A 13,715-nucleotide genomic window follows, 5' to 3' on the forward strand; every position below is an offset into this window, starting at 1 on the left:
TGAGCCACATTCTTCTGTCTCACAGAAACTACAGGGTACCTCAGGGCCCCTGGTGTTGACGGAGGAGGAGAAGAGAACCCTGATAGCAGAGGGCTACCCTGTCCCGAACAAGCTGCCCCTCACCAAGACCGAGGAAAAGGCACTCAAGAGAGTCCGTCGGAAGATCAAAAACAAGGTGTCACCTTAAACCCCAGCAAGGCCTGTTTTCAATTAACTAATGACCAAAGGTCTCCAGGTTCACAAGAGGGCTCCTCAAGTCCCTGTGAGCTGCTGAGTCCCTGGTCCTATAAGAAGAGAGACAATTAATTTAATCTTTACCTGTCTTTACTTGTCCTTGGAGGGCCGCACCATTTTACCATCCAAGAACCTGATGCCATGAATCATCTCTCCTGCCAGTGAAAATATTGTGTCTTCTTCTGTCATCACTTATTCTGTGAAATGATCATGTTGACACATTTAACAAATTTCTTGCAGATATCAGCCCAGGAAAGCCGCAGAAAGAAGAAGGAGTACGTGGAATGCCTGGAAAAAAAGTATGTTTGACAAAATGATATTTCCATGGGGGGGCTCTGCAGGCTTGTGCGTATGATACATGTCAATTAACTTGCGCATGCTCTCATGTCCTGCAGGGTGGAGACGTACACGTCAGAAAACAGTGAGCTCTGGAAGAAGGTGGAGACGCTGGAGAGCGCAAACAGGTAAGACACTGGCCTCTTTGGGGATGTGGGTTCAGAAAAAACACCAGGGTACATTCATTCATATTAAAAACACAAAAATTCACTTGATTAACATTTAAATTATTACATTACCTCTAGAGCTGGAGTTTTGATACAGAAATAAATTTGCTGTGGTAAATATGTTGTTATAATATTAATAAATAAATAAATTAATAAATAGAATTACAATTTTAGCTCATAAAAATCCAGCTAATACATATTCAGTGAGTCAGTATCAGTTGTTCTTGAAGACATTACAGGTCTGTAAAGATTAAAGCAGTAAAGATCAGTAAGGTCAGTGAATGTTATGTGTAGACTTATACTGTATATTTGAGTTCTTCTTGTCTAGTCTGGTGTATCTTCTGCTGTTTTCTTGATATTTCAGTGTTTAAAATGCCAGAGTAATTTTATAGCCAGAAGTCACTCACATTGCAGTCTTTAAAGATAACATACTGTATTTATTGCCCATTTTACCAGGTACACTGGATTTCTTTGGTTCTTTGCATCCCTTAACTTGCTCTATGAACCTATGCCCTTCCAGACATGGACAGAGATCCCGGACACACACAGCTCTAGCCAATGCAAATAGATAGATGTATAACACTTTACTTAAAGCAGTCATGTATATTGCATTATAGATAACGTCATAATGCATTGTGATGCATTCATAAAATATTATAAACGTGGCTTTAACTGTTTATAAAAAGGTATAACACATTATAGCCATGTCTATTATACATTATGATAAAAGAACCAGACTTTTCAGCTCTCCTGGTACGAGAAGTTGAGCTTGCTGACTGGAAGTGCTGTCTCAAAGAAAATGATCTGCTGGCCAGGTGTTTGGTCAAAACTTAAGTATGGAGATCTGCCAGGACTTTCAAAAGACATGAGAAAAGCAACAAAAACATGTGTTCACATGCATGGTTGAGTTGTCTTGGCAGGGTCAGAGTAGAACATGCAATTAATGATAGTGTTCATTCAGGTGGCAAAACACAATGAAACAGTAAAAAAACCTGCCTAATTGATGTTACTTCACTGCTTGACTATCAAGAGCTGGCATTCAGAGGGCATGATGAGGGTAGTGAATCTGGGGGAACAGGGGGAATTACAGTGAATTCACTGAAACATTAGCCAAATATGATTCTTTTTTCGCCACACACTTCCAGTCATCTTCTGTGTTTTCTGGCATGTCTCATTCCATTCAAAATGATTTCATTTCTGCGTTTGCCACCACTGTGGTTGATGAAAACAAAGGTCAAGTTCAAACTGCTTCCTTTGTTCCATGTCAAGTAGATGAGACAACTGACATTTCATGTCATGAACAGCTGTCTGTCATAGTTCGATATGTCAATACTGCAGGTCAAATTCAGGAGCGATTTGTTGGATTTTTTTATGTTTCTTGGGGGGATGAGACAAGATGCCCAGTCTATCTTTGATGTTTTAAATGAAGACATTCAGGGCTACAATTACAACGAAGAACTTGTGGGTCAAACCATGATGGGGCAGCTGTCAGGACTTCCTCTCTGAATGGTTTTCAGGCTAAAGTTAAAGCAATAGCCCCGATACAATGTTTGTGCACTGCTATGCACACAGACTGAACCTGGTGTTGTCTCAGGGGACAAAATACTTGTCTGAATTCAGAATATTTTTTGCATCTCTCTCTGGATTTGCTACATTTTCTCTAAATCCACCAAGAGGATGTCTTTTCTCGAGTCTGCAGGATGTTCACGGTTGCCCAGATATGCTTCTCCTCAGTGGAACTTTACGTCACGAATAGTGGGCACTGTGGCGAACAACTATGATGGAATCCTCCAGAGTTTTGAAATGATTATTTGTGGATAAAACCATAGTAGAATGTGACACACTCAAAGCTGCCAAAGGCTTCTTAAGGACAGTGTAGGATCTTGAATTTGTTTTCATGTTGAACACATATGAACAAATCTCAGAAACTGATGTGGTCTTTGACATTGTGCAGCAGAGATCTATGGATGTTCTTTACTACAAACAAGGAACTGAGAGTCTCTCTGCTTTTGCAAAGGAGAAGAAGTTGGAGGAGGCTTTCAAAGCTGTGTATGAAAAAGTGGCAAGTCTCACATCAGACCCTCAAAATGAGCCTAGTCAAAAGGCCTAAAATGTGATTCCCCTGTTTGAAAGACCACCAGCCATCCCTGCTCTGTACCTCCTGCACTAGCTCAGGCTCCTTTCCCCGCCACAGATGTTACATTACATGGCCCTAAAGCTAGTTTTATTACCTGGTGAGGTATTAAGAGTCGTTGGAATCGCACTTAGCCTGGCCACTCACCTAAAACCATTTTGCCTCAGGAGACCTTCCCTATGGATTGTTTGAATTTGAAAATTCTGTTAAATATTCAGGCTTTATGGTTACACAAATTTTCTCAGTAATTTTCTATCTGTATGAACAGGCTACCTGATAAATCTTAACAATGAACTAATTAGCAATAAGTCAGGTAAAACATAATGGAGGAGCAAACTGTGGCTTGATGTGGTGAGAATTAGTAGGCAGTGAGTAGCTCTAATTGGCCAGCAGATCACACGTCTGCGGCGGGTGCAGCCAGAGAAGGATGATGACCTTGGATGGCCAGCACCACCTTTAGCTTTTTAACTTACAGCCACAAAAGCTTTTCAATCGCTTTGATTTTGCTACATGTTCACCGGGTCTAATCCCCATATTCACGGCTTCCTCGGGTGTGAAAAGCATTCACGTTAAACTCGTACATGTTAAGCAGTAACCTGTCAAAGCCGGCCCAATTTCAGCAACTGGCACGATTCCCACAGATTACATGGAGTTACTTTGATACACTGCCTGGCTTGGTCATGTCTGGACAGATTTTTTTAAGCGTCTCTGTAAAAATACAGACTGGAGAAGACCAGCAGGGGAATCTTTCCTTCCTCCAACTGCAAGTTATGTGAAAATGGGTGGTCATTAATGTTGGCAACTTAAAATTGTTTGGAGAAACTCAACAGGATATTATGGCTTAGCCTGATTACAGGGTGACTGAAAACTGTAAGTAAAGGTGTTTTCTTGAAACAGACGTATAATAATAGGTGAGTGAAAACCACCAACAAAGAAAAACTCACATAACGGAGTAACAGAAGCCAGAGATGCTTAAAAAAGCTCCCTCAGGGATAACTCTCCCGCACAATTATACATGCTTCAAAACAAAAGCCCTGTTATTGCTAGCCATCGTCGGATCCATGAGGCAGCAGTTTTTATTTTCTAACAAGGCACTTTTCCTGTCAAGCTTTTATTTTGCCACCCGGTGGGCAGCTCCAGTGGGATATCTAGGAGAAGGGAAGCCTCAGTGCCATTAAGCAATTACTAGTCCCCAGCTCCCGCTGTACCAGCAAAAGCCTGTCCTGGCCCTTTAATTAATGCCATAGGACTTAAAGTCCCGTAGAGAGGCTGAAAAGTATTAGATTAAAGTACACAGGGGATGCAGAACTAGTCCACTGTGATTCAATTAAAATATGATGGTACATTCTCAGGACAAATTTTCTGCTGGCAGCACATTTGTTTTTGGTAGGAATGATACCTCTTAGTTTCGATGAAATGTATATCCTTAGCTAGCTAGATCTGGTATTAGCAGAAGAGTACTCAGTATATTTATCTCTATCCATTTCACTGTTAATCGTTAATGTTTGTCCATAGCATACGAGGAGCAGTGTTCTGTAGCTGTTTCCTTAAGGAACATATTTGTGTAAATTATATTCTGGATTCATTCAGCTAGTGTGACTAGGTGAATGTGTGCACATATTTAATTTTCCCTCATTTGTCATTTGTAGAACTGAATGCATGCTTGATGGATGTATTTTTTTTTTCTGCAAAGCAACCTGTAATCTCTGTCTTGCCTTGGTTATGACTTTATTGTACTCAATATATCATGTTAAATATATACATATATCATTTCAAATGAAACTGTAGTTCAAGACATTTTCTGAAATACTCTATATTTAGATTTGAAAACAACACTAGAGGTAATCTTTGCCATGTTCCTGTAATGTGGAAATACCTGTCAGAGGGCATTAGCGTGGCATTGACTTGGCAGCTTATGGGCTCCCTCTTGTGGTAAAAACCTGCATGTCACGCTGCCTTGTACAAGAGCATGGTTGAAAGCTGTGGTCCCCAGCTGTTGCTCTCCAAGTGCCAAATTCCATCAACAGCTCAAATCCAAGGTCCGCTGTGTACATAGAAGTTTTCTGGCCAGGGGGAATCGATCATACAGTCCATATTCAATTGTAGTTTGGTCTGGATGCGGACTTCCAGTTGGTGTCCACCTCTCTGAAGGGACTGTGTCTCTATTTTTAAAAAAATATGTGGAATGTCGGGTAGCTGACTAACTTCTCAAACCACATGTTTATTTTATATATACTATACTGCCAAAAGTATTGGGACACTTGTCTTTACACACACATGAACTTTAACAACATCCCATTCTTAATACATGGGCTTTAAATTGGAGTTGGCCCATTCATCCAGGAGAGCATTTGTGAGGTCCACTGATGTTGGACGAGACGGCCTTGCACTCAGTCTCCGCTCTAATTCATCCCAAAAATGTTCTATCGGGTTGAGGTCAGGGCTCTGTGCAGGCCAGTCAAGTTCCTCCACACCAGACTCACTCATCCATGTCTTTATGGACCTTGCTTTGTGCTCTGGTGCGCAGTCATGTTGGATCAGGAAGGGGCCATCCCCAAACTTGCCACAAAGTTGGGAGCATGAAATTGTCAAAAATGGATTTGAATGCTGCAGCATTAAGAGTTCCTTTCACAGGAACCCCTGAAAAACAACCCCACACCATAATCACCCCTCCGCCAAACTTTCCACTTGGCAAAAGGTAGTCAGGCAAGTACCATTCTCCTGGCAACCACCAAACCCAGACTCATCCATTGGATTGCCAGACAGAGAAGCGTGATTCGACACTCCAGAGAACACGACTCCACTGCTCTAGAGTCCAGTGGCAGTGTGCTTTACAGCACTGCATCCAATGCTTTCCATTGCATTTGGTGATGTAAGGCTTGGGTGCAACTGCTCGGCCATGGAAACCCATTCCATGACGTTCTCTATGCACCGTTCTTGAGCTAATCTGAAGGCCACACGAAGTTTGGAGGTCTGTAGCTATTGACTCTGCAGACAGTTGGTGACTTCTGCACACTGTGCACCTCAACATATGCGTTGTCCCAGCTCTGTCATGTTACGTGGCCTACCACTTCATGGCTGAGTTGCTGTCCTTCCCAATTACTTTCACTTTGTTATAATACCACTAACAGTTGACCGTGGAATATTTAGTAGCGAGGAAATTTCACAAATGGACTTATTGCACAGGTGGCATCCTGTCACGGTACCACGCTTGAATTCACTGAGCTCCTGAGAGTGACCAATTCTTTCAAAAATGTTTGTACAGTAGAAGCATGCAGTCTGCATGCTTAGGTGCTTGATTTTATACCTCTGTGGGTATGGAAGTGATTGGAACACCTGAATTCAATGATTGGGAGGGGTGTCCCAATACTTTTGGCAGTAGGCTATAGTGTAAGTATATTAAATATTTCTTAAAAAATCTGCAGGCCTTCAGAATATGTTCTTGCAAATTGTTCCTGAAAAGAAAGTAATTGTTATTAAATAACTACTTTTGACAATAATATCTCTGAAACCATGTGTGTATGTGTCTGTGCGTCACATCTTGAGTGTCACTTTAAGGACCTGCGCATGTGACCTCACAGTTGCCATGACTGTGTGTCCATGTGACTGTGTGTCCATGTGACTGTATGTCCATGTGACTGTGTGTCCATTTGACTGTGTGTCCATGTGACTGTATGTCCATGTGACTGTGTGTCCATGTGACTGTGTGTCCATTGCATTCCTTGCTGCCACTGGTCTCTGTGTGGGACTGAATCGGGTCACTGCAGCTCTGAGTGAGACAGACAGGCGCAAAGACTTGGCATTGTCTGTTGCTCAGCCCTTTGTGATGGCTTCATTTGAATACAAACCCCATCAGGGTCAGCCTTTTTGTGAAGCTAGTGGGTTCTGGGTGTCTGGATTATATTCACATAACAGTCCAGATTTACCAAGCGAGTTTACGTCATATAAACAAGATTGGGATTCAGAATTCAACATCAAACTTGGTTTCTTCTGCTAACATAAATTGTACAAAATAATCCTCAAAACCCCCAAATACTCAAATCTCACAAAAGTAGATACCAGCCATTTTGTCATGCATGAACTTTTCTCTGATTAATTATAGAACTTAAGAAGTAGTCTGTGTCTGTCATCTTCCTCCACAGATCTCTACTCCAGCAGCTCCACAAACTTCAGTACCTGGTAGCTGGGAAAGTTCCTCGCTCATGCAAGGTGGCCTCCACACAGACCGGGACCTGCCTTATGGTAAATACTGCAGACAGTACACAGACAAGTGCGCTGAGGCTGAATGATTCAACGTGTGTCACAATCACGACCACAAACAACCTGTCATATTACATTCAGTATCAGAGTTATTCAAACAAATGACACACTAGGATTACTTTAAACTTAATGCATATGTATATATTCATAAAAAATTGGTTTTGATTTTATGCTCATATTAATGGCTAATGATTAAATCCCATTTATTTACACCCAACAGTGCATTATGGAGAACGTGTTGTTCATTACGCTGAACATCTTGTGGTTGGTTCTGCTAGTGTTAAAAGATAAAGGCCATTTTATCAGAATTCTGTTCTGAACACAAATCTACTGGCAAATTGCAGAGTTGGTCCACTATCTTTATTAAATGGTAGATGGTCGACATTTTGACCCTGTGTCAAGCTGGCATTGTGTGTGACTGCTGCATGTGGGTTTGCATGACAGAGATTAGGTTTGGAATTTTGGGTAGGATTATTGTGCACTGCTAGTTCAACCTCAATTCCACTGGCTACTGTACTTTATCCATCCATCCATGCATCTTCTAATTCTTTATTGTGGTCAGGGTCACAGGGAGCCTGTCTCTGGCAGCACAGGGTACAAGGCTTGGGTATACTCTGGACAGGGTTCCGATCCATTAGCCTAATTATTTGCCAAAATATATTTTGCTAGAGTTCAATGCATGTCGATCACCCTCAGTTTGATTGCCACAGCTCAGTTGTGTCCTTCTGCTAGGTGGTGGCGCTGTGCTTTGTCCTGCTTCTGGGCTCCTTCATGCCATGCCTACCTGAGTTTTCTTCAACGCCTCACACCGTGTTGCCCGCCGCTTCATCCTCAGCTGAGGCCTTTACAGCCAGTCAGGGTAAGACTGCTCTCACTTTCTCCCAGTCTCTGAAAAACTAACAGTGCTTTAAGCCTAAAATAAAATGAGTCACCCTGTCCAGTCTGTTATCAGGATTATCACCTCTTTTAGTCACAATTGCATTATGAAACACGGGCACTAAGACACGATTCTGGATGATTGGCTCTTTGAAATTGATTACCCAGAAAGCAGGCATGCCAGGTATTACTGTATTTATCTATATTAAACCCTTCCCCTTTGAAGAGGAAGCCACATGACAAGGCAGAAAAACTCAGCATTGTACACGCATTGCTGAGTGTATCCTTCCACGGGAACATTTAGCTCAAAAGCACAGGCCAGTGTTTCCGATACGTCAGTAAATACATCTCTTACATGGCACCCCTGTGTATCTCCGTCAGGCTCAGGTATTAAATTGGCCTTTGAGTGCAATGCAGCAGCAGTGTTACCAGCTCATTATGCTGGGCTCCTTGCAGTGCGCCCGGCCTCCGGCAGCTGTTTCAGTGTCTCTGTGCTTGTGCTCAGCTGCTCCAGTGCTTGCTGCCTCACCTCCTAGTCAGACCTGGCCCCCGATTAGAAGCAGCAGTGCCCTCAGTTTTTCTCCAGTGAAGCTGGGTCCCAGAGCCACTCGAAGACAGTCCCATTAAACAAAATGTGGCCTCACCGACAGCTCCGACTGGCGGAGAGCCCCCCGTCACCATGGAAACCCCAGCTCATAAAATAACACTATAACACAATGCATAAGCAGGAGCCTTTAGAGATGAGAATAACACTTGGGCAAAGTGTTTCATTGGCACGTTGGAGATTTGTAACATTTTCTGTTTGAGGTTGTACTGAGAAACAAAGAGAAATGTTCTCCTGTAGATCATTAGCAGTTAATTAAGAAGTATGAATACTCTGAAGAAGTGTGATTACATGCAGACAATGCTGATGTCAAGAGTGGGGGTCTGCATTTTAAAAAAGTATGGTGATATTAAGCAGTTAATATCAGGCTAACTAAGACGTGTGAGTTAAATTCATTCATATGGCACCCAAGTACAAAAGAATGTGTTAAAGTGCACCCCCTGCTGGTGTGTATGTCCCTGCAGTCCGTTCCCGTAGCCTTCTATTTTACAAGGAGGGCTCCTTGCAAGATGAAGGCTATGGGCATTTCCTAAAGATGGGGAACACAGATGACTGGGAAGGGGTGCCTGCTGAATTTGCTGAAGATGGACCACCCCAGGCTTCCCAGGGAAAGCATGAGACCTCCAAGTACCTGAAGCAGGCCCAAGCAGACTACAACAGGACGGCTTCTGAGTTCCCCAGTGATGAAGAGCGCTTCTATGAAAGGTGTGGTGCACATGCTAATGGTCTATGGTACTGACTGGTGTGAGCTGAGCATGTTTTTGGAAGGCAGGAGATTTTTGGCATCAGGGTTGTGCAAAATTCAGAATTTATGAATTACCCCCATTCCATTCATGAAATGGAATTTGAGTTGAATTGGCCACACCCTACTGGACTTTAAATTGGAAATAATAATAATTTAATTAATTTAAATTCAAAGAAATTCAGTGCAATCAAACAACACATATTTACAAGAACCATCCACTCATTTTTTGTACCTGCTTATTCTACTCAGGGTCATGGGGGGGGAGGGGGGGTGGGTCATGAACCTATGGGCACAAGACAGGGAACAATGCAGGAGGGGGTGCCCATCCATCACAGGGCCCACTCACACACCATTTACACCTACTGTATGGTAACACCAATTAACCTCAGCATGTTTTTGGACTGTGTGGGGGAAACAAGAGTACCCAGAGGAAACCACGATAACATGGGGAGAACCTGCAAATTCCACATACATGGAGCCATGGCGGGAACTCAAAGGCTGGTGTGAGGCAGTGGTACTAACCACTGTGCCACTCCAATTTCTTAGATTTACTTCCATTTTAATTCTGCTTCCTTAACTTCAAATTTGAATTGCAATTCTGCATCCTTTTCTCAACCACAGATCAAATTCAATTCAAATTCACCAAATGAATTGGAATTTCAGGGTCATTCTCAATTCATTCATGAATGGTGCACAACCCAGGTTGGCATGTTGAAATCTGGTGATATATAAAAGATTAAGATTAAGATTAACTTTATTAATCCGAGATGGAAATTCTGGAAATATACAAAAAGCATGTAAAGTTTTGGAACTCAAAATATTATGAATCTTTTCAAAAGTTTGAAGCTTAATTGTTCCTACAATTTCAAAGGCAGTCAACATGTATCTCTGCTTCTCCCTCAGAGAAGCACCCCCTGGTGGCAGTACAGGGTACTTCTAGCCCCTCTGCAGGCCTGGTGGACGCCCACCTCATGTGGACTGTAAACTAGACCATTTTCCATCCCATGCAACACGGCGCCCCCTTCAGCCCAGGAAGGTTTTTTGTCATGCTGCTAAGAAAAGGCACCCAAATACAATGGTGAAGAAGCACAATACCTGGCTCTTTACAACAATCTCGCAGACAATCATATCAGAATATTTATTTCCACACTTTCTGACTTTCTGCTGTGTACAATACAGTGACATGCTTCTGTGTGATTTTTTTTGGGGGGGAGTGCAATTAGGCATTTCCCAAAAACATCAGGACCAGTCAGTTCTGTATGAGTCAATGCAACATCTGCCTTTAGATGGGAGAGGCACTCTGGACAGATGTGTGTGTTATAGTGACATACAGGTTATGTGCCGTGGGTGGCCGAAACTGCTTAACAAGAATTCATTAGCAGGTGTTTAGTATGACACCACAGCCATGTTAGATGTGGGCTTACAGTACATTCCCAGTTTCAGGCTCCATTCAGACGGTCCCGTTTTTCATGTTGTTTCTGTTTCTGATCATTGATTACATCTAGTGTTAATGTCCTGCTTCTGTAGTTCACATCTCCAGGTTTTGAATGTAGTTCAGCCCAAGGCTCTTTTTCAGTACATTTTTAAAGAAATATTATTTTGTTATCTTTTTTGGAAATTCTTTAATGTTTTATTATATGAAAGCCAAGAGATGTATTTTTATGGATTTTGAAATGTCATATTCCTGTAATATATTGTATTAGGCAGCAAAAAGAAAAAAAAAAAGACTAAGGTGAGAAAGGATAGAGCTTTTTCTCATGTAAATATTAGTGATGTCATGATTACATCATCCTTTTGTTCTAACTGTCAAACAGTTTGACTGCTTTTTTTCTTTATTTCTGTCAAGAAAAATTTGTATATTGAGAGCTATATGAACATTATGGCATATACATTCCAAACGGCATCAAACTAGAAAAATGCACACTGTGTTTTAAAAACAAAACTGGATAGATTTTGAATTGTGTGTACAAGTTAAGGAGCTGTTCATTATTTTAGACTGTTATACTGGCTGTGTTATTTGTATTCCTTTGTATTGTAGTTTTATTTAATTTCCTGAAAACAGTCCTGTGTCCCAGGTCTTAAATCTCAGTCTATGAAAATCCTTTGAGGAAAAAAATTGTCATTCTTTGGCAACTTTGGTGTCATGAAAGTATCCTCATTCAACATTGGACAGCAAACATTAAGCAGGGAGAAATGATCCTTTGTGGAATATACTAGCCACAGCACGGCTCCTGGTTAACTGAATAGGTGGTATTAAGATGTGAGAGTTCGTGCAGAATGATGTGAATGTGTGAGTGGACATCAGGCATGGGGACAGAAACAAGACTCTCTGCCAGTTACGCTTTCTACATATGATGATTTTGATCCTTTTGTAATGTGACTGGAGGTGCATGTACTTCAGGAAACCTTGCCTTCATTTCACACAACATTGATTAACATGAAATGTCAGTTTTGCGGGTTCCTTGTGGATTTTTCCTTTTAGTGGCACATAAAGGTTATCTGTGCTGCGTCTTTTATTATTTGAGTGAAATGCAATTTTCTGCATGCCTACAATGACTCTTATCCGTGACACCCACCCCCTCGGCAGCCCCCATTGCACCCATTTTATTTGTACGTCACCCTCCGTCATGTCCCCAGGGCTTATGTTTATGGTATTATATTTTACTACTGCTTTCCTATGCAAGGTACTGATTCACCATTCCTGAAGCTTTCATGTATACGATAACTAAAATGGAAACTGTAAATAGGGGATGTATTTTTATATTTCAAAGGATTTTTAGTATTTGACATTGTTCATCTTGGAAATGATGACCAGACTCGCTGTACATGAACCTGCATGTGTCTGAATGTTATTTTTGCCTTTCTTAACTTTCAATCTTTTATATAGAAGTAGCATGAAGCAAAATATAAAACTGCATCAGCAATGTGTTGTCTGTATTTATTTTGGTGCCATGTTGTATTAGAGACTGATTTTATTCATGTGTTTGTGACGCATGTGCCTGGCAATGGACAGACCCCCGGAAATCAGTGATTGGAAGATACAGGTTTTACTTACTATATTCAGTTTTAAGGCAAATTATGGCACAATTGGATTTCGAGTGACATCTTGAATTCTGACCTGATCGGATATTTACTCTCACAAGTAAAAGATAAAAAGATAAAAAGATAAAAATCAAATATACCACTGTCCATCCATCCATCCATTCATCTTCCACCCATCTATCCTGGATTGGGTAGTGGAAATCTTCTGCTCTGTCATTGTGTCAAACACTTGGCATTCTCTTTGCTTTGGAAATTTTTTTACTGAGCCACAAGGGGTCGCTCTTTTTCAGCAGTTATTGCATTGGGTTAAATGCACGTTTCACTAAATGTTAAAATGTCAATGTTTATTGTTAACTTAAAGAATTCCTGTCAAAACATGCATAGCTGAAGGCTAATTTAAAAACTCACTTGTCATTTATAAATGCTGTTTCTCAGATGTGAGGTTGTCTCTTGGCGACCTTGTGGCTTTTAGCCTTCTGTCAGCTACATCTTCTGAGTCATTTCCTTTTGTACTTTGTCATTTTCTTACAGCTTTGGGCTAAGACTGCAAAAGATATTAACTGTTTGTTCCTGTCACTATTATTCCCCTCAGCCATTGTGAAGCAAGGGAAATTCTGTTTTTCCTTTTTTCTAACCTGTATACATGTCCTGCTTATGCAGCTACAAAGACCAGCATGAATTGCAAGCCAGTTAGCCTGAATGAACACAGAAACAACAAGCTACAGTAGACAGTAAACAGCACAACATACTGTAAAGTGCAAGATACAGTATGAGGGCAAACACAGCATTTGTGCAAACATGAAACAATATACAGTACAATATACCAGGGTTCCCCAATTCAGAATCCAACATAGTTTGCAGATTTCCCAGTTCAAAACACCAATTAAACTTGGTAATTAGCTGATTAAGATGTATTTGGACTCCCTTTGTCTTCTGAACTGCCTTCATTCTAGGTGGCATAGATTCAACATGGTACTTGAAACATTCCTCTGAGACTTCATGTTGACATGATAGTACACACAGCTGCTGCAGATCTGTTGGCTACACCTTCATGATGTGAATCTCCCATTCTGTCACATCCTATAGGTGCTCTATTAGATTGAGATCTGCTGTGGAGGCCATTTGAGTACAGTGAAGTCATTGTCATGTTTAAGAAAGCACTCTGAGATGATATGAGCTTTGTGACATGGCGCTTTATCCTGCTGGACGTGACCATTAGAAGTTGGGTACACTGTGGTCATAAAGAGATGGACGTGGTCAGCATCTATACTCTGGTGGCTTCTGGCATTTAAATTATGCTCAGTTGGTACTAAGGGA

General features: G+C 41.3%; 1 protein-coding gene across 1 annotated transcript in view; it reads left to right on the forward strand.

The window, feature by feature from the left end:
• The window catches only part of creb3l1 (cAMP responsive element binding protein 3-like 1), a 30,330-nt gene extending 18,050 nt beyond the window's left edge, over positions 1-12,280 (forward strand). Inside the window, exons 6-12 of the mRNA XM_023817088.2 lie at positions 26-175; positions 475-533; positions 630-698; positions 7,014-7,113; positions 7,864-7,990; positions 9,076-9,316; positions 10,260-12,280. Of these exons, the coding sequence (XP_023672856.2) occupies positions 26-175; positions 475-533; positions 630-698; positions 7,014-7,113; positions 7,864-7,990; positions 9,076-9,316; positions 10,260-10,296 (783 nt within the window). The 3' untranslated portion in view covers positions 10,297-12,280. The remainder of the gene's footprint in view (positions 1-25; positions 176-474; positions 534-629; positions 699-7,013; positions 7,114-7,863; positions 7,991-9,075; positions 9,317-10,259) is intronic.
• The last annotated feature ends 1,435 nt before the right edge of the window (positions 12,281-13,715 follow it).

The sequence above is a fragment of the Paramormyrops kingsleyae genome, chromosome 13 (assembly GCF_048594095.1).
Source record: "Paramormyrops kingsleyae isolate MSU_618 chromosome 13, PKINGS_0.4, whole genome shotgun sequence".
Lineage (NCBI taxonomy): Eukaryota > Metazoa > Chordata > Actinopteri > Osteoglossiformes > Mormyridae > Paramormyrops > Paramormyrops kingsleyae.